We start from the raw sequence: 22,250 nt of genomic DNA, 5'->3' as shown, positions 1-22,250 counted from the left end.
CTGCTTGTTTCCAGCCTTTTTCCTACAACTCTGCTCTTGATTTGGGGCATTTTAGTAGTAAACATTCACTTCTTTTACTATAAAGTCTGTCTAGTTTTGTGGAACAACGTTAACCAGGGTGAAAGGAATAAGCATAGCGGAAGGTTTTACCAGAGAGATAGCAAACTTATCTGAGAGAGGATACGCTGGCAATCTGGGGGGACATGCATTCAGAAAACCTCGTTTAGCAACGTACAGCGTTCGAGAGAAAAAGGTCACCGAGGTTGCCAGCTGGTGGCTTTGGGGAATCTCCACAGGCAGTGATTACCATCCCTTCTGCAGAGAGCATGGGCAGGGAATCCTTCACAGACCAAGGATGTTTAGGCAATTACACTTTTGGAAATTTGTCGTCGACAAAATAGATATATTTACCAAAATACAAATTTCAATAATGTTGGCAATTCTCTGTAACGCAGTATCCATTTTTCGAGTAACACAGGAATAAAAATAATGCATAGCTGCAGAAATCTGAGTGACAAGAGTAATGCACATTAGATGCCTAGAAGCAAATTCATCTGCTCACCATTCTTACTTCTAACTCATTTTCCTTTTGGTCTTTAACACTTTTACCTGCTTTTCAGTGGCTTTAGCACCCTAGTTTGCTGCATTTCTCCTCTCTTTATTTTCAATGGCATCTGCTCAACATGCTTCTCCTTAAATGAAAGGACACATTTGGAGCTTATTTTTCCCTACTTTTTTTGTTCCTTCAATCAGAACATTCCACAGCAATTGTGGAAATAAGGGGCAAAAATAACCTCTGAGTGATACTATTTCTCTTACTCATCAGCACATGCTGACGAGCACGCTGCAGTGTGCAATTAGGAACAGGCACAGTGTTCCCGGGGCTGCACTGCAGCCTGCACGTGGTGACTGCAGCACACCCAGGTACGCAGGAGATTGGAACTACAGGTCTCAGCCTTGCCATGGCAGCACTGGCTCCAGACTACCACCACCGGTCTGCTTTTGATGGGTAAGAACAGTGTGATGCCATGCTAGCTTCTACCGGATTATTTTTTTCTTTAATGCCTCCCTAGCAGATTTTTTAAACACAACCCACTTCCTCCAAGAATAGTCTGGCTATTATCATTTTAAGGCATCCCTATTAGTTTCCTGTTAAGATTCCGCTCTCTTGACAAAAAGCGTGTTTAGAGCTAAGCAAAAAAACCCCAAATTATTATTTGCAGCCGATTTTCTCTCTCCAGCAATGATTTATCATAATATTTTCAGTTTTAATTTGTTTCATCTTTCAATGAGAAAAGTAATTTCTGAGAAAATAAGTAACAATCTGTTTTTGGTTTGTAAACATAAAACTTGCAAATTGTATCAAAACTAGGATTTTTTTCAGCAAACATTCCTGAATTCTGATAATAAGCTATACTTCTTTAAAACATATCATCAAAAAAACCTGTATTTAAAGCAGGCTGTGAGAGAAGAACACGGTAACCAACACAGGAGCTTGAAAACCACATGTTAGCAAAGCCCTTTTGCTTCCCTGCTGGCTTGTCACCAGCCCGGAGGCATCAGCCACCAGCAGTGACTTGCCCGAAGCCTCACCTCAGCTGCAGGGACTCCCTCGGGTGGCCGACAGTGGAGAACGATCATCCCTTCGATAGGAACCTCCTTCCCTTGTGGGTCTTGCTCAAAGTTTTTCCGTAAATCTGCAGAGTTTAATGCAATAATTCATTATACCTCCAGAAGCCGTTACTCCCCAAGCAATACTACACAGGCTGCAGAATCGAGCAGCCATCCCGCTTTGCCATATTCTCCTCTTAAGTGTGTGCAGAAAGCGATGGGCAACGGAGAGCTACGCATTCTTCCCTAGGCGAGAGGCTGGGGGACTCCATCATCTTTAGCTGCGTTTCCATTTCTGCACCTTTAGAAACGATGTGCGTGTGACTACAGAGACAATTTCAGAACCCACAGCCTCGGTGGCTGCAGTTGTACATTCCATCCCTCCAGCTCCTGCCTTTCCAGAACAGGAGAATTAAATGCAAGAACAACCACGTGGCGCTGTCAGGGTGCTGTTAGGGCCAGCTGAATGAACCCCAGACTGGGTGAAGAATTTTCCTGGTGTATGCTACTTCAGAAGAGTGCCAGGGTATTTTATACAACATTCTAAGCTAGGTGTTTCGTTTAGATCGCTGACGCACTGCACGCTGTAGGGGAAGGAAAGGAAGGGCTGAGCCATTCCACACGTGCCGAACTGGCCGATCACAAGATCGCTTCGTTTCAGATAGGTGGCCCAGCCAGGCATTCCGGGTAAAAACAGGGTGAATTGTCTCAGAGTCACACTGGTGTGGCCACAGCGCTCCTGTGTACAAGTGCCTGGGCAAACCAGAACAGACACAAAAAGGAAACCTGTGTCCGATGCCACTGACCTACCCCAGGTACACCAGGAATATGTAAAGTTTTGCTTGCTACTCGCTACGCGTGCTTTGAGAGTTAGGAAGTTTCCATTGGACATACTCATTTTCTTCAAACAGTGTCTCAGATTCCACAGTGTGAATTTACTGATTTAATTTTCTCCATTGGTTACATTTCATGAAATAAAACCCCTTAAACAGCAGAGGCTCTGAATCAGTTACACTTCAATATATTTTACAAAATACATTAAGACTTATTTTAGCAAGCTGGTCACTGGAGAAAGATGCACACGGTGCATGTATTCTCCTTTTTATGATTCCTTGCTAATGTTGGTTTTTTTTTTTCCTCAGAGATAACCAATATCTTTTCCAGTACTCTATTTAAAAAGTCATTCATTAACAGTCAGGCTGCAGTTGTGCCTACAAATGCCTTTATTAGGATGAAAAATGGAGTAAGATCCATCTTCTCATTTTCTCTGCATTCCACTCTATCATAAAGAAATACTTACCTGCTTTTTCAGAGAAATATAAAGTGCTGAAATGCTTTGGACTTGACTCACAATTCAGAAACTCTATGCTTTAAGCACACACCAAAAAATAAAAAAAAAAAAAAAAAAAAGAATAAAAAAGTCGACACTACCACAGCATGCATCACAGTGATAGGTGCTGTGAAAAGTTATGGCTTCTGTGTGTCATCACGGGTTAGACCTACACATTCTCATCTCTGGTCCTCTACAGGGTATTCCCTCACACCGAAATCCAGGCCCCAGATTAAGTAGCCGGGGTGTTCAGCACGGGCAGGATGACAGAGGTCCATGAAACGCTCTGCCCTGGGAACAGTGCGGGAAGTTTACAGGTGATGGTTGGCAGCTACGATTTTTTTCTGCCTGGGGTACTAACAAGTCCCATCATCTCTGCACTCGAGAATTGCTGTTCTTTTCATTAAAAAAACCCAAACCAACAAGGCTTCAAGTAGAAGTAGCAGAGCAAATGGCCAGTACAGGAACGCAGTTCTCAGGTGAAACATTGAGCCCCGCTCAGCACCGTACATAAAGCAGAAATGAAGAGCGCTCTCTGGAGCGCCCGCTAGGTTAATGTGACGTCTGCCGTTATGGATGGCAGCTGGGGAAGTGGTTTGCGGAAGAACCGGTACCACAGCGATGGGTTTAAAAGTCCCAGCACACTGCTCCACCTGCTTCTGCTCATTCTGATTTTTACTCGTATTGCCATATTATGGGGTTGGGAAATCACAGTGCAGAGAAAAGTCAATAAAAATTCAATTCAGAATAATAGTCCTTTGCAGCTTAGTAATACAGGGGAATTATTAGCTCATTCAGTGTTATGACAGTTAATGCAGTAAAATAAAAAAATTGAATTTACACATATTTACACATTTAAACTAAGTCAGCCAACAAAAAGATCTGTCATTTATAAAATCAAGGAGTTGCTACATTGTCCTATTACTTACCTCTAATGTTTATTTTAAGTTACCCTCTTAAAAGAGCATAATTTTAGAAAGATTTATCAAGAATTGCTAGAACACTACCTGATACAGTTACCATTCAGAGTTTCTTGCTTGAACTTCCCCGACCCACTCCTCCACCCCCTCATCTCCTTCAAGAAGTATTTCTCCCAGTTCTTTGCAGGTTGTTGCCATCATTTCCTTGGACAAGTTCTTTAAAGACCTGAACTGGTGATTTAAAGGAAAAGGGTTCACAACAGACTGGGGGGAAGTAATTTCCTGAATTCTCTGCTAGTGCAAAAAGATGGTTTCAGGCTCTGATTCTGCTATAAAAATGTAGCAGATCTAATTGCAAGGTAAAAATTGGATGAGGCTTTGAGTATCTCCACAGCCTCATAGTAACAATTGTATTTGGGTTCTGTCTTTTTTATGTCCCTTCTGCTATGATGGCATTTATTGCATTTTCCATTTTTTGCGTCTTTCCAATAACGATCTGTTGATTGTGAGTTGTAACACTCCAGCACACTATTTCAGATTTGAAGAACAGAGATAACAGAGTCTGAAAGCTTCCTCTGAGGACAACGGTTGTCCTCTGCTCCCCACTGTATTAAAAATTCTGGAATGAGTCTCCTATGCTCGAACAGATAAAACCAAATAACCCCCCTTCCCTCGTAACTCTAATTAACCTACAGTGCTGTTACTTAAACATTTGTCAGCCTAAAAGACCAGAGTTACTCCCTTTGTGTAAAGTAGCAAGTAATGGTGCCCCCTAAGCCAACAGCGACGGCAGCTACCGTAACCACGTGGCCTTCTTCAGAACCACTGCTGGTAATAATGACCATCCCTGTTTGGTGTGACTAGAAAGACGTACATTTTAACTGAGTAATTCACAGTTCTGCACAGTGGAATTCCTTTCGAATCCCATTATGGCAAGCAGCAGGCACATAGAATCGTAAGTAGCTTAACAGCACAGCGTAACTATATAGGGTCCAGTTTTTAATACCAGATGTCACATGCAACTGGCTCTGAAGTCAAAGCACAAGGCCTGGTGGAAGGATATGAAAAAGCAGATGTTAGCACCTGGGAACATACACCAGCCTCAAATCCACCTCTGTCTCCCTCCAGTAACCTTCGGTCACAATGGGGTTGGCAGTGAGATGGAGCAACCCCACCACCCAGAGGTTCCCAAAGAGGACTGCTGTCAGCTGTCTTCCCACACCAGAAGGGCTGATCCTGTGTGATGTCCAACATGGGAAGCACATGCTGGGCTGGTCGTTTCTTCATTATGACACAGGCAATATTATGGGCTGATTTTGAAAAGCTGTTGTCCAGTTTTCCAGTCCAAGGATGAGGCAATAATACTTTCACCTTGTTACAAGAAGGAAATTTTTCCGAAGCCACATTAACTTGTCTGAATGACAGATTCCACCATCTGATGTAGATTTCACATCAGCTACATAGTTAAAGAAGTGGAAGACTACCTGCCTTGCTTATGAACAATTCTTCTATCTTCACTAGTGGCTCTTGTAAATGCCTACATGAACAGCATTTAAAATTATTCTTTTCTAAAGAACGTATGCTTAGTTCCATTGAGGAATGACGGTGTTTCTGAAGCAGTCTTAGTTCTGTTTAGGATGTTTGGATCTCATGTCCTCAGAAAAAGGAGGGAAGATATTTTTTCCTCTACTGATTGGAATTATTCTATTTTTCCTACTTTTATCTCATTTCCCCCACAGCTTATCATACCTGAAGACCAGCGATATGTTTCGATATTGAAAGCCAGATTTAAAATACTATATGACAAAAGCTTCTAATGTATTCTTGCCTTTTTTTTTTTAAACGAAGTGTAGCAGGCAAACATGGTCAAATAGTTTTTCTTTTTTTTTTTTAGATCAAATGGGAACAAAAGGGCACTTCTAAGGGGATTTTCAATTTGCATTAACCTTTTCAATTATATTGCACTGTTGTGACACTGTGCACAATCCAGATTCTCTGAAACAGATTTACCGAGTGTAAATGCAAATCAATCAATACACATTAAAATAAAAGAGAGCTCTGAAAAACCCCCAAAACACGCATGCTTCCCACAATACTCCTACAGCAAGTCATAGGGAGGGCCTGCAAAGACAGCACTACCTTACCAGTATCCATTTATATTTAATCCTAAAGGAACAGTGTGTTTCCATACCTTACAAAACCTGGAATAGCAGAACATTTACTCTACTCACACGCTATGCGGACAGATGCCTTCCTACTCTTCGAGGTCCCTAGATGGCTCCACGCAACACATTGACACCAGTAATCTTCTGGCCCATGAAAATCTTCCACCTGCTGTCTCGTCACGTTGATGAAAACCTCTCGAACTTTCAATCCTGAAGGGGAAAGATACAGAAAATTAGCTGATACAGGCTATCGTACTTGGGCATAAAGCTAAGGTTAACCAAACCTTTTCTTTTAATTAAACAATCCCATTTTTAATCAAGGCAAAGCTTTAATTACTTTGACAATAATATATCGCCACTAATTAAACTCTAAAAGCTGATTAGGTCATAGTGCATTGCGTTATAAGAATTACCCACCCACTGTGGTGTTTGCAAGAACTTAACGCCTCCCCCTGAAACCTTGTCTCTTCTGCCTTTTTCACCCAGAATGTTTATCTGGAATTTTATAGTATAACATACAGTAAAAATGTCTCCTGATCTAACATCTCAGTGCCCTTGAAACCATTCTGAAGCACCCTGGTAGGCCCCCAATTAAGTCAAACAGGCAGAACTATGCACGTATGACAGGAACTAATCAAATGCCCCACTGAATTCAGCCTGTTCCAGCCGCTGCTGCCGCGGTTCTGTCCAGCAGGCATCTCCTTGCACGTGGGTCATGCTGCAGCAGCCCCCTCCCCCCAAAAGCTAAGCTCAAGCCATTACAGCCTGGAAGGAGGAGAAAAGAGAGGGGAATAAATTTCACAGCTCACAAATGGGAGATGGTCCCCTTTGCCACCCTGTCCTTCTGGGAAGCAAGTGAAGCAGCTACAAACCTGGAAGTCTTGCCTTTCTTAACACTCACAAACAGAAGCGTGTATTACATCGGACAGATATCTTGCTTATTTTATGCAGTTTCCCAAAGATAACCTTGCTAAATTATCTGCAGTGCAATGTTGCTGCTGTCTACTTCAAATTTGCTTGTTGTCTATCAAAAAGGATGCTTACCCCTTTCCTGGGGTAGGAATCAGTCACACCTAAAGAGCTGACAAAGTATCTAAGGGAATAATCAAGGCTAGCCAGGAGTAAAGATGGGAATTTTTCTTAGCCTGCTACCAGTTTTGTAATTGCCTGGGCACAGGTGGAGTTGGGCAGTGTTGCCCCTCAGACAAAGCTTGAAGGTACATCAGTACAAGACGCCAAGAAGCCTTGTAAACCTGACACGTCATTTTATACACTTGGGATGTTTGTCCTACCTGCAGCTACCCTTGCATGAGAACCTCGGGGAGAGGAAATATACTCCAAGCCTGGGTTAAAAGGCATTAGGAATCATTTGAAAGAGCTAGTCAGAAAAACATTAATTTGAAAATAGAAAACATTCATGCCTACTACTTTCTTCTTTCTTCTCCTGTGCAGTCCCAAGATACTTATTTCCCCTTCACTAGAAATGAATGAAAACTCAATCTTAAAATATTTCATGCCTGTGAAGTTTATAAAGCAGCAAGAAATTTCTAAGCCTGAACTCCATAAAAATTGGCTTCCACTTAATCTCAGGCATCATTAACAGCTGGGTATTTCACTTCTGAAAGGCACTAGGAAGTCAGCGTGCTCCTCTGGTAAACAGGAGAGATGCGGCCCACTGGGGATGCTCACTGAAGGGGCAGGGAAGGTCAGACAAGCTTTAAGTACTATAAAGCAATACAAAATTTTTGCTGCCTTTCCAGCAACAGGCAAAGGGAATTTTTACTTCTTTCCATTTAGCCTGTTTGACTTGCTATATTTCACAACAATACCTGAAGACATGGACAAACGTGGGACACCTTCCCTAAGTTGTAGCCATAATTATTTTAGTCACTCTAAATATTTATTCACTCTGTAATAAACAAACAGAGGTTTCCTTGTTGGTTTTATTTGCATTTTGTTTTTTTTAAAATATGTCGATGCAGTCTTCAACAAAACTGTTTACAAAACGTCCCTTTATTTTCTGACACGGTGAAAACAAGCCATTATGAAATAAACACAGCACATGGAACTCAGCAGTTCTGTCAGAAACTCCCCTCCTTGCTGACACACTGACTGTAGAATGCACGATGGAAATGCATCATCTCAAACTGAACATCCAGGCTGCTCCGCCAGCGATGACTCCTTGGATTCTTCAGTCACACAACCATTCTGTAGAGGGATCTTCACGGGTTAAGGATAAGAGCAGCTACAGTTAATTTCCATTAGAGACCATGAGTCCTGGTGACCTGACGCAGCAAGTCTTGACTGGCTGAAGATTTGGCACCCCACCATGCTATACGACAGTGACAGACATACACTTTCTTCTTAATTACCTACAGCACATCAAGCTGTGTGCCTGAACGACTGCAACCCAAGCTACAGCGCACCAAGCTCCAGAGCCTCCAAATCCCAGCTAACCTGCACCCTTGTCCAACACGGTTGCAACCCACCTACGGACAGATTTCTTCGACACAGGTGTAAACGCATCAAGCCCTTGAGAAGCACCGACCTTTCCAAGCTGGCCCATCTCCAGTCAGGAATCCCTGCTCCGGCACCCTGTGAGCCGACACGCACTGCTGTGCAGCCATGCACATCGCATCTGCCTGCGTGTCTCTGCTGCCTGTACACACAGCGCTGCTCTGTGTGTTGCTGTGAAGGTACAGCCGCTTGCTCTACCCGAGTACCTCTAGCTATTGTGCCATCCCATCATCAGCTTGTTCCCACCATGACCTCTAAGTAGCATCTTCCAAGGCAGAGCATACTCCTCGTCACCAGCCGCTAACTGCAGCCTTGCTGACAGCGCTGCCGCTCGCCCGCCTGGTTCTGCTACACCATCTTCTCAACTCTCCGTTTCTGAGCTACTCTAGGAATCTTTGGAAGCAGCAAATAGTAAGGAAGGTACGAGAACTGCGTATCATACAGCTTACTGGTGCATCCATGCTAACAATGACAGAATCTTTACTGATACCAGACAAAAACAATCATCACATGATGATGATTTTCTTGCGAAGCAGAAGCCATTTCTGGGCTTATTGGTTCTGAGCAGTCATCAGTGAATACAGGCATCTACAGCTTCAGATTGGTTAAGGTAGAAAATTCTCCAACTGAGTTCTGCCGTTCATTGACACCTTATCTAATTAATCTATATAGTAGCCTGTATTTTCTGAGGCAGCATTTAATGTGGTTTGAATCAGGCAAGTGAACAGCACATGCTTCTGAGAAGCTGGAGGTTCAGCATTTTGAGAATAGGACGGGTAGGAATTCAGGTCCTTTTAAAGGTCTCACAATTTGCCAATAGACAAAATAAATGTATCCAAAATAGCAGAATCACAGAATTGTTGAGGTTGGAAGGGACCCTCTGGAGAACATCTCATCTTTGGGGAAAGTTATGTTTTGTTTATGGAGAAAGTACACCCATTTTCATTTGTTTTAGAAACAACTACAGAAAGCAAACCTATTGGGAACAGAGACATATTCTTCATTTATCATCCCTATATTTCACCAACAAATATACCCACCTACCCTCTGCATCCCGAGAAATGCCAGAAAAATTGTTCATAGAAAATGACACAGAATGAAAAATCCATGCAAATAAAACCAGGCATATAATAAACAAGAGCAACATTTTACCTGTGACTTGTATAACTCTAATAAGCACTGCAAGTCCAACCCTTTAAATTATTGTGCAAATTATAACCATCATCTTTTGTTATACAGTACAGCCTTACAGAATATAAAATTATGACTATGGTACTGATATGCTAATAAGCTTTCTGCACTGTTGGATGGTTTAGCTGCAGATAGACTAATGCTGGCAGCAGATGAATAATTGCTCTCCATGTACTAAACATAACAGAGCTGCACAGAACTTCAGCATTTGTCAGCTTTATTTGTTTAAATGAGAAAAACACTGACAGCAGTTATTGCTGTAATCCTTTTATTTATCAGACAAGAAAACTCTAGCTAGTCTTAGCAGGTCTGATCCTCTGGTGAAACTGAAAAGTTGAAATATTTGCAGACTAATTCTGGGGTGCATGCTGCAACGTTCAGGCAAGAACAATAAATCTGAAGGAAATTAATCAAACCATAATTATTATATTTTTATCACAGTAGCATCTACTAGCTCAGGCTCTCACTTTATGAAGCAGAGTACTCAGAGAGCGCCAAGCTCCTGCTCTGCCACGTTTACAGAATAAACAGAAAAGGCAGGCTACGGATCACTATCTTTTCTGCAACTCAGGAAATAAGGCAGGAGAGGATGAAATAACTTGGTCTCTAACTGACCAACTGCGGCAGTGCAGAGATGGGAACCTGCGCCCATCGCAGCTGCAGCACGTGTTTTCTTGCCTGCACTGATTTTCTGCTCAAACAGCAGCAAACCCACAACAGCAGAGACTTCAGCGCTAACTCTTTGAGCCCACCTGGACCCCCTGCATTCTCAGGCAGCCAACACGTGCTGCAGCCTGCAACTGCAAAGCTTAGAAAGCCACAAAAATCCTTCCTCTCTGGCTGCTCCTCCTCTTCAAATTAACAGTGACTCCTGTGTTACTCATAAGATTTTTATTTCTGTCCTATAAAAACAAAATCATGCAAAATTGGATTCCATGTTCATCACACTGACAAAACACACCCGTTGTCTACCAACAGCTGTCCTTCCTGTCCTTTTCTGTGTACACAACACAGTGCTGTAGGTAAAATCCATCAGAACAGCGTGCCTTCAAGTGCCATTGCCAAGTACTTCTTGCATATGCCTGGCTAAGAGCTTGCTGGCAGGGATTTATAGAGATGCTAAGATAACATTTCTTGTATTCAGCACTAAATTCCCTCTTGTTTGGGTTTCTTGTTGCTGTTTTTCACCACTTTTCTACACATCTCAGGATTTTAGTCCCATAACAAAGAGTGGAAGGATAGAAAAGGACAGACCCATTTTAATTTAGTGTAGCTGCCCTTCAGTGAGCACGCCAGAATCGCACCCTGAACCAGAGGCACCATTCCTGGCATAAATTCTAGTGCAGTTATTCACAGATGGAGCCCACGCAGTACGCAGAACGCTCTGCATGCTTGGTAACAGACATATTTATGCCCCAGATTTGACTCCAGAAATGAGGGCACTGCCAGGATGCACATTAATTCTAAAAAACCCCAATAGTCTGCTATTTACTGAAGGCTAAGAAAGAGTTCCAAAATAATTTATGGGTACGGATACACCATGGTGAGAGAATATCCATGTCTGTCCTTCAACATTACACTGTATATAGCCTTTACTTACATTTTTGTGTCCTGAGGACCATTTTGGCAGGTTTTGGAATACACACACACTGCACTATCTGGACCGCACTTGTGTTTCGAGAACAATACTTTTAGGTTTAGCTCTGTCCCTGGGCTAAATTCAGATCTGCAACATTTATATTCCAGATCTCACTTGCTAAGCCTGTGCCTCCATGTCCCAAACCTCAATGTACCTGGTGTTATTTAAAAAAAACCCACCTAATGTTACTTTATCTTTTTTTTTTCCTGTTATTAATCCAAGGCTTAGAAAACATAATTGCAGTATTCACAAGACAGTTTTTCATTAACCATATGGAAGAAAAACATTTAGGGACGACATTTCTTCTACATTGATTCAGCAGTGCCTTTAGAAGTAAAGGTTATGCCTATTAAATTATTTTCGAAAAGGTAACTGTAAAAATTAAAATTCATCCAGATTAGCATTTACAAAAAGCCTTTAGTATGAAGTTTCTTCAGAATGTGTCACTTAAAGAATGCCAAACACCACTTTAGGAGACTAACTTCTTTTTAAATGGCATTTTTTTCCTCTAAAAAGGAAATTCTTGTATTGATAGAGAGGATGTTATACATACACTGCTATTTCCAAGACATGGAGTTGCCTAGCAATCCTGGAATTTAAGGAGGAGAGAAAAGCAATAACAAAACAGAATTGTGAAATTACAGGACGGTGCAGCATTAAATTGGTTCGCAATACTTACCAAGATGCTTCTAAATGAGAAAAGATATAGGGTGTGCTGGGAGCATGATAAAATCTGTTGATCATTTTCAACTTTCCCCCTTCTCATTCTCCTCTTTTAACTACACACTTTCACAGAATGGATCTCTCCTACCTACCAAATAGCTATCATGCTTGGGGGTGAAGGCAAATTTCAACCACCACATTGGTGATTCTTCATGGTTCATCCTGACAGAAATTTCATAAAAGCATATGTTCCCTGGTTTCTAGTTCCCACTTTAAATTACACCATTGAAATACAGAGAACTACCTTCCCCTCCACAACTGTTATTTTCTTTCAGAAAGCTCACTGTCTGCGGTTAGTGTTCCATCAGGCCCTACATCTCCCCTTGGAAAAGTTGTTGGTGCATATCCAGTTTGTTACAGTCCCTGTGTAACACCTCTGACATCTACAGTCATTGTAATTCCCTTTGCTCTCCCCATTTACACTACGCTGCTTCTGCCAGGATCTGTATTCCCCCTCTCTGCCTGTCACCTCTGTCCTTTTCTTACCCCCCTCCATCCACTGCTTTCCCTTTTGCATTTTGGCAAACTGCTTCTCCCAGCTCTGCAGAGCCACGTCTACGTGGTACATCACAACCAGATGAGCTGGTTTTACAGACACACCAAGCCAACCAAAGCACGCTGCCACAGCTGCCCAGCAAGAGGCTTGTGCTGGTACACTGTGCCCTCCTGCCATGGCTTACTGGGTGCACTCAGGGCAGAGCGGACACTGGCGCGTGACCCTTGAACGGGAGCCAGCTCCTGCTCCTTTAGCTCTGTGCAACCCTCCGCAACCATCCGCTCAGTCGCATGACTCTCCCGCCTGTGCATCTCTGAACGCCATCTCCTGGTCTTTGCTCGGTTTTGTACACTGCTGACAGACACTGCCTTCAGATACATCTCCCGAAGGACAATTTAGCCCTTACCTGTAGTCTCATCCATGCTTTCCTCAGACACGTGCTCATTTTGATGGACCCATTCACCATTGCACTTGAAGAAAATCTGCATAGCTGGCATAGCTTTACAGCGTAAGACAATGGGGTTGCTTTTTATAATGTAGGCATCATCTGGTTCCTCCATAAAATGAGGCAGTGTTCCAGGAGCAGATGGGATAGACTCTGGAAGGGCTTCACTGTTATCATTTCCTGAAAGGGAAGGAAAGGAAAATACACATTTTTCATGTTGTTGCACCCTTTGTATCATCTCATGTAATTGATTAAACACCATTTTGGATTTTACTGTGAACTAATTTTACTAGAGAAACACCTGTAGAACTCAACAGCTGTCAGGATTGTGCTTTGCAAGGAACCTGACACACATACACACACAAAAATATCAACTAATTTAAGAGTAAGAACCATCAAGGAAATGGACAGAACAAAAGCAGTTTTCTGATGATTCTGAAGCATCATCGCTATTGTCGATTTTATAGATGGAGAACCGAGGCACAGAAAGATTACATGAGTCACCTGAGGTCACACAGATAGCCTGTGGAAGAAGGAGAAACTAAACCTTGCTCTCGAGTGACTGCCCAGTGCCTTAACTACCAAATCTTCCTTCCTTTCATGAAATTTAATTTCCTTCAGACAGTTGCTGCAGATTTAACTACAGAGAAATATATTGATACGAACAGCATTACTGTAGCACTCCAACACTGGAATAAGTAAACTGTGATTTCATACCCACTTAGAGGAAGTTTTCAATATGCTTTTACACTGTTCCCATTTACCGCAGCCCCTTTTAAGGTGATACAGAAGTGGAAAAGTGGTTTCTGTAGGGCCAGAAACTGCAAGACAGTGAGCGTTCTCAGCTTGTATCGCAGGCAGTAGGATCCAAGGGCATTTGTTCCGCAATGCATAACCCTAGGTGTCTTATTTTCTGAATTCCTGTGCTTAGACATGAATTTAGAAGCACTGGAGTACAAGATTTTCCTTTACTGCAGCTCTTCTAATTGAGTCAAATCCTAGCTGCTGCTCTCAGAACTGGGAAATTCCCATTGATTTTTAGCAATGCTGGGATTTATTTTAGTAGTTTTTTGAGAAAATTCAGAGAACAACAAAAAAATAAGTCAGAAGGGATCAGTGTATGAAGGAAGATTAGAAAGTACTGAATACACACAGCATAGTCAAATGATAACAGGAGGACATGGTCTATATGCAGATGAAAGGGATGCAGAGGAAGAGGAATAGCTGAGGGCAATATGTGTGATTTAACCAAAAATGATGAAAGATAAGTTGTGATGATATGAAGTAAGCCTAAGAACCTTCACAGGCCTAGTAGATTACGGAATAATGAAAACATACTTTGTCTGTATTAAAAACAGGTATCACTTAACACTCAGTATATCTGCATATGCAAATAAGGCGCTGTGTGTGTGCTGTGAAATCATTACGATTTTCAAATGAATTCAATGCTTTAAACTGCATTCATAGTGTATTTTATAAAATATTATCATAATTTTTAGTATTTTACTACTAAACATTTATGCCAACTTTCATCTTGTCAATCTTCAGTAATACTGTGTCCCTGCAGGCTTTATTAAGTCCATGCTTTATAGGAAATAACAAAAATGTCATTAGAAGACTTTGGAAAGTCTTGAAATCCCATGCTCCCATCAATGCTTTGAGTGCTTCACAAGGCAGCAACACGCTGGTATTGAGGAAGAACAGTGGACAATCGTTCAGGCAGAGAACTTAGAAGAACCCATTGATATTCCACCAAGTTTGCAATTCCGGGCAAGAAGCAAAGGACGAAATCCCAGCCCCAATGAAATTAAGGGCACAATTCTCCTTGCAAGTGGCATCCAGATTTAATGTTATGGCTTTACATTATTTTAAAGTGTTATTGATGAGAACCTGAAAACCACAGATTCTTCACCTCTTGTAGGATTGCCAAGCTGTTTTCCAGCTCACCTCACCAACAGATAAATTGAGGGAAGCACAAAATATTTTATGCTATCACCAGCAGAGCGGTTTTGGGCTGTGGAAGTGGCTTGCTCCTAAAAAAACATTTAACATACAGAGGTAAGTCAAGGTGCATCTTTCACTTAAGTGTAACTGGCAATACATTAACTGCCCTTGAAAATCAAGCCAACAAAGACCACAGTATACAAAAGGAGGAATGATTTTCTATAGCCTACCCCCAACAGGCTCACAGATAGTTATTACTGTATATTTGCATGCTGTACAAATGTAATTGCTTGAATTCCCTGTTGCACGACATTTTATAATCCAGATGAAATCAGTATTTGGCAGGAATTTACTTCACTGAGCACAAGTTTGTGCAGCTGTTAGCAGGGGTAAGCAAAGCAACTCGGTAGCCTGTCCTGCGTGAGGTCAGGCTGGAAGGCAACTCTGTGCCTGTAAGAAAATTCACAAAGGATTTGCATTCCCTGCTTGTTGTTTGTGGAGATACTGCTTTTCTCCATATGGCTACCTAATCAGACAGGGACTGCAAGGACACCCATTCAATGTGCTGCGATATTTGGGAGTTTTGCATCATAAATATTTAGTGTGATTTATGATACACAAGACTTACTTTATTGGCCCCTTTATCATGCTTAAAGGTAAGAGTCACGCAGCCATATTTCAGATACATTAAAATAAATACTCTTCTGCATTTAAATGTTGCACTCTAACCCTAATTAACATGCCATTTCTTGCCATGCACACTCTAACCCTAATTAAGATGCCATTTCTTGCCACGCACACTACCAAAATGTTTGATGACGAGACAAGCTGCAGTGTCTACAGCTCCCTGGGACTGGAACAGGTATGACCACACTCTGAACAACTGCTACTGTCTACTTAAGCCACAGCTAGAAGAGGGAATTCATCACTGAATTGAGAATGCATACTCATGTCCATTTTCAACAGTTTCCTGATGCCAAGAGTGAAGTTAGATTAAGAAATGAGATATTTTTTCCTTCACTTTCAAAGGCCACCCTTTTCTTTAGTCTTACTTTTTTTTCATCCATGCTGCATCTTCTACTAGCAAGGACTCCTTTCCAGCCTTGGAGTCTTTCCAGCTTTTATTTCAAAGCTATATGTTCTTACCAGTCTGTATAAGTGTGTCCTGCTAAAGAAATGACAGACCTGTACAGAACTTGTCTGCGAAGGCTCTCTGAGTGCTTTACAAATCTTAAAAACCACAGAATAAACTAGAATACTTTGCTATAGCAGAAATGTATTTGTTTCACACACGACCATATCAAATGCATTTAAAAACAATGTTAAGTCTTACCTCTGAAACATTCCTGTTCAATGACCATAGTACAACAATTAGTAGAAAAAAAAAAAAAAACCCAAAACATTAGCCCTTGTACAAGCTATCCACCGTGAGATGCTTACGCAGTGGTGTTCTGCAATTACCTTAAATTGCTTTGGTGACAAACACTGGTAAGATGTACTTTCTCTTCTGGTATCACCTACCAGATCAACAGACTCCATACGTGCATGCAGGCATGACAGAGCTGAAAAACGTAAAATGTTCTTGTTCTAGGGGATACTTCTCTCATCCCACTATTCCACTAGTTGGTATGTTGCAGTAAACCTAGAACTCCTCCCCTCAGTACACTGAAGTTCATTCAGTCTTACTGCAGTATCAACAAAATTCAAATTTGCTACATCCTTCTTCCTGGATTTTTGCAAGTGTTGAAGGGCAACCTCTGACACACTGGTACCGCTCTGTGCTGACCATCACTTTTCTGAGCTGATGGGCCATTTCCTCAAGACCACAGGAAGAACTGGTCTCATGGCTTCAAACTGCACTGGCTAGCGTACTGCTCATCTTGATGCTACCGCAATCGGAGGTCATGCAGCAGACTTGTACAAGCTTCAGGGAAGGGTAAAATTATGTGAACAAAGAGACTAAAGAAAGGAGTATTTGGCCCAAAACATGTCATGGTCAAGTCCTAAGCAATCTGGCCACTGCCCTCGATAGCAAAGCAAGATCAGACTATTACGAGGCATTTCAGTTCTCTCTAAAAACAATCCAGAAGTACTTAGCTGAAACAGGAAGATTTATTGAGCCAGCCAAGTCTGTATGATGGAACTCGCCTCCCTCACTGATCATGTGAACCGAATGCAGTGCATTGTTTCAGAGGCACACTTCTTGGAGATACACTACAGAATCTGAGCACTCCTGAATATAAAATAAAGAAGCCATATTTACATCTCTATGACTATACATGATTAAATATGTAAATCACAGGAGCTGTCACAGACCTTAATCACATCAGTGCCAATTAGATAAACTGTAGGAAGATAACATCTAGACTGATGTTCTGACATTCTAAGGACCAGATACTGCCCTAAGCAGATAGAAAAAAATCCCAGGGTCAAATCCTAAAAAATATTATTCAGAAGGCTATTACTGATGTTATATAAATATACACACGTTTCATGATAAATTGTATTTTAGCTGAGATAACTACAGTAGCTGCTGACCAAGGCAAAGCCTCTCCTAAGGTATACTTAATACTTGGAAACTTAATGCATCTCTCTTTTGTGCATCATGTTTTTTGTAGCCTAACTTGTATTCAAATTCATCTGAAAGCCTACTGGAACTTTGCAAGGATTCTGATTTCAGCTTATTAAGGTTTTCATTTATAACTGTCACTTTTCAAGATTCAGACCATTCATAGTTATAGAAAAATGGCTGGTTTAATTCAACAGTGAATGACAGAAGACCAAACCATCAAACAATCCTTGTATTTTTCATTCCTGGAAAATTACCTTTCAGGAAGTGCTTTGTGTTTTATGTTCCGCACACTAGTCCAATAGGGACTTTAAATCTTTTTATGACAATAATAGAAACAAAAAATAAAGGAGAAAAAAACCTTAGGAACAAACACTGGATTCTTCTATGAAATAAATATACTGCTGTTAGTTGTCAGATCACGTTAGAAAATCTTCATAGCAGCAGACCTGAAACCTCCAGTATTTCAAAACTGATCAGGCCATAATTTAGAAGTTAAAGTGAGATTTTAAAACAATGAGAAAATCCTGAGTTCAAAACTTTTTTTTTTTCAAATTAAGAATTATTAAAAATAAGTAAGTAGCATTACTTTTTATATTTAAAAAAAAAAGTCAGAAAACTTGCTGGAAATAAATGTGAATAATCCTTTTGCAACAATCACCCTCATAAGGCAACTGCATCCCTCAGTGCGACCCATCGTGGCAGATTCCATTATCACCACCATCACCATTCACATTATAGACCCCAGTACAAAGTGAAGTATTCTCTAACCCCGTTATCGCTCCACCTCCTTCCTCCCACCCTTGCAAGAAAGAACACAGAGTTGTCTTCGGGTTGGAAGCACAGATACAAAGACTTCTCCTAAGTTTCTAAACACAGGCCCTTTTAAAATTTGGTGGTACAAGAAAAACAAAGCTCTAGACAGAGTACCAAACCTGATTATTTTTCTACCTTAGCTTCCTCCCACTCTAATTAATCATTCCTAAGATCTGAGGATCCCTGCTTTCCCTTTCTGCCTGTGGGAATTTTTCTTTGGGTTTTTTTTTTTTTCCTAATTTATGTAACTGCCCTGAAGACTATTTCCTTTATTAGCTGTGCCCACAAGGAGACAAAAGCCATTTTGACATAAAAGCATTCCCTCTGACTCCCTTGTCTTGTTCAAAAGTTTTTTGCCCTTTGCTTCCTTTTTCCAAGTCTGCTACATTTATAGATCTTGGCATTAGCATTTTATTTCTTTGTCAGTCTTTTGGATATTTTCTGCACTCCAAGGCTCACTCCCCTACAGACAATTCGTTAGGAAAAAAAAAAGCCTTTCCCCAGATGTAACATCCTAACCACTCCTTTTGCACAGGTCTGTCCACTAATTGAAAGACAGCTGGTGATAACCGAAGTTCTGGACACGCTTTCTGCCCTTTCCATGCATCTGATGCTGCTGATGCCTGTTGAACTCTGAACCACCTGCAGTCATCATTTTCTACAAAACTAAATAATGTCTTATTCTACACGTAAGCTCGTTTTCACAAGGAAGTCAGTAGATAAAAACCCTCATATTACAGAATACATAAATTCTTTATGCGTGGAATGGTTTCATAATGGATTTGGGGTCATTGTTTAGTCAGAAAAGCAACTTAGTGCGATTTGTCTGTGTTCTTTTAATCAGATGACCCTGTCCCATTGCAACAACGGGGGTTTTTTGGAAGTCACTCAGATATTGATGGAAATATGGGATTTTGTTGCCCACATAAAATCCTTTAATGCCTTTGTTATTTCCTCTAGTACGCGGATTTACTAAAGCCTGTAGGGACACATTTAGCAAAGATTGACAATACAGGAACAGTAAGAATGGTCAGTAATATAACAGGCACGCTGATGAGTTTCACTGCCTGAATTCTTTTAAACTCTATACATTGAAGGGGAATCCAATTACTACTTATTCAGCACTCCTGGTAAATGATACAGAACTGCTTAATTGGTATGACGGCCATAGAGCACCTACTGTACAGCCATTTCCATTTGCTGCCGAATCTGTATCAATATATGACAGATCTGTGGCCAGGCAAAGGGGCAACAACTGACGTTCTGTTCCAGACCCTGCAATCTCAGAGCTGGTGTCTCCTCAGTGCTTCCTGCTTTTTCTACTTCAGTATATTCCCCAAAGATATAATCTTTAAACGTAAGAGGAGTGCCTTAATTTTTTAAAAATGTTTTTAACTGCATTCCTGTTTTTTCTGGCTACTGTATAGCACAACGCCAGATCTAGTTTTATTAATGCATATGTCTGCATGCACCTCCAGTGCCTGCATCAATGCACAGATTTCTATATATATTATCTATGTACTGTGATCACTACTATGCTGATACTACATTTGTGGTACACATTATATGCCTCTTTCAATGCACTCCATTTTATCTGTGCAACCTGACACATAAGGGCACACAAATGCAAAACTACCATGCAAATTGGTTCTCCCCTTCTCCAAAGATACATACTTTACAGCAAATTCCAGAAAAACTTCGTAAGACTAGGAAAGGGAAAGAACAAAATATTTAATTCACTGCATTGGGGATTAGGATAAATAATCTTTCATATTCTAAGAATATTTGATATTCAGTTATGTCCTGTGCTGCATGAAGTTATATGTAATATGCTGAGGAAGAAAAATGTCCTATAGCTGTTTGGTGAGCACGTGTGAATGATGCAAAACTATGGCATCCAGTGAGGAAATTCTTGAAAACTGTTAACTACATATGGCAAAAGCTAAAAAACTTTCTTCCTCCTGCTCCTCAACATTTAAGAAGACCACAGTCAGTGTGGGAAGGCTATACTAGAGTCATCTCTTTTACCAGCATGTGATCCTGTTGAGGGACTCACTCATGAGACACAGACTAAAATTTTCAAAATTGTTCCAGTAACTCGGCCTTCAAAGTAATTTCTGTTACCAAAGGAACTACCAAGACTTTATCCTTGATGCCTTTAAATATTTATAAATAAATCTCAGCCACTGGTGACTCTCATCATACATGTCAGAAATAGTCCTCATGCGTTCCTAGTCCTGTTGGGAAAGACAGGCTGGAGCTGGGAATGAAGAATCCACACCATTACCTAAAACATAGTGGTTTTCACTAAACGCAAGCAGAAGACACAGTATGAATATGCTACAGCAAAACAATGAGTAAAGAAATCAGTACTGCTTATGTTCAGACACATTCAATACCCAGTGTTATTTTCCAGCAGATTCCACATGACAATGATTTGCTTAAATGAAGACTATTTAATTCAGTAAATAAATATATTAAAAGCAGCTTGGGAAGAATATTTTCAGAAAGAAAATGTGCTTATATACCTGTAAGTACACTATGCATTCACAAGTAAGAACTACAATGTGTGTAAACCTTTTCTCATTAAAAATTTTCCCACAATGCCTATAAAATTTCCATATAAGGTTTAATGGATTAATAAAATCTGGATTTAATTTAATCAGTAATTGATTCAGGGGACTCTATGGCATTAAATTTTACTGTCGGTATGATCTGATTAAGCATAGCTGTGTTCGCTTACATTTGTGCTACTATGAATTACGTCTACTTTGTTTTGGTACATGAACCACGTTATAAAAAACTGGACAGTTTTAGAAGGAAACGCCACTGTGTGTGAAAGGTATGGAAGCGAGAACCCTTCTTAGTGTGACTTCTGTGCCTAACCAAAGGTTATAAGATACCTGAAGCACCTCCAGGCATATGGAACAGGTAATTAGCACTGAAGCATGTACATATATCATAAATATATATTTAGGGTCATTTTTCTTCCCCCCCTGAGATGTTTGTTCACTTCTCAATTCAGTAGGGCCTGAAATCATAATTAGACAATATCCCATAAGTATAAGGTAATAATAAAGCATCAAAGTGGAAAAACATAAAGTGTCACTGATGTTTGAGCTGAAATGACTTTCTGATAGGAAAACAGAACAATGTCAGTGTAAGCCTGTAGAGACGATACACCAGTAACGCAAACCCGGCGCTGCTAACAGACATCTGCATCGACAACAATCTCCTCTGCAGGAAACACCACAATGCCAGTGGAAATGAATGTGATGTCGGTGAAAGCATCTGTCACCTATGCACTCCGCTTCACTGGTGCCTTGGCGCAGGGCGCAGCTGAGCAGGTGTGTACAGCACATGAAGGGAAATCTTCCAGAGGAAGACCTGGAGATTCAGTCTCATCCCGACTTTCCAGTGTAGGACAGTGCACTTAAGGAAACCTCCCACTACCATGTGGCAACTGCCCACCAGGGCTCCGCTGAAGAATAATGCTTAACGTACCAAACACAAAAATAATTACCGGCTATATGTGAGATACACATGACCTAAGAGTATTCTGGGTTTGCTGTGACACCGAGGCAGAGACAACTGGAGAATTGTCAAGCAGATGAACTTGCTTTGGAATAAAAAAAAAAACCTCTGCAAGCAGCAGACATCAAAATAACGTATATTTGCACTGGTTCTCTCTGTTTGTGTGTATTCTAACTGTAGCTTTTACAGTTGTGAAACACAAATAACCTAAAACCCAAAGAAATTAAAACCCAGGATCATCTTCCATGACCAACTCTGCTTTTTTGAAAAAAACCTGGCTAATAGCACAGTGAAGATTCTAAGCTGATAAAATCATATTACAGTTAAATTATTTCTACTCAGTTTCCAAA

The 22,250-nt window shown here is 40.9% G+C and overlaps 1 protein-coding gene across 2 annotated transcripts in view; it reads right to left on the bottom strand.

The window, feature by feature from the left end:
* Nucleotides 1–22,250, bottom strand: part of UNC5D (unc-5 netrin receptor D) — a 168,422-nt gene that overhangs the window by 76,233 nt on the left and 69,939 nt on the right. For both annotated transcript variants that reach the window (XM_037371789.1, XM_037371790.1), the window contains exons 2-4: nt 12,999–13,217; nt 6,093–6,236; nt 1,594–1,697 (exon numbers count right to left, since the gene is read on the bottom strand). In XM_037371789.1, coding sequence (XP_037227686.1) covers nt 1,594–1,697; nt 6,093–6,236; nt 12,999–13,217 — 467 coding nt within the window. The remainder of the gene's footprint in view (nt 1–1,593; nt 1,698–6,092; nt 6,237–12,998; nt 13,218–22,250) is intronic.

The sequence above is a fragment of the Falco rusticolus genome, chromosome 20 (genome assembly GCF_015220075.1).
Source record: "Falco rusticolus isolate bFalRus1 chromosome 20, bFalRus1.pri, whole genome shotgun sequence".
Lineage (NCBI taxonomy): Eukaryota > Metazoa > Chordata > Aves > Falconiformes > Falconidae > Falco > Falco rusticolus.
The sequence above is the reverse complement of the archived record's forward strand: the minus strand, read 5'-3'. Positions and strand labels throughout refer to the sequence as shown.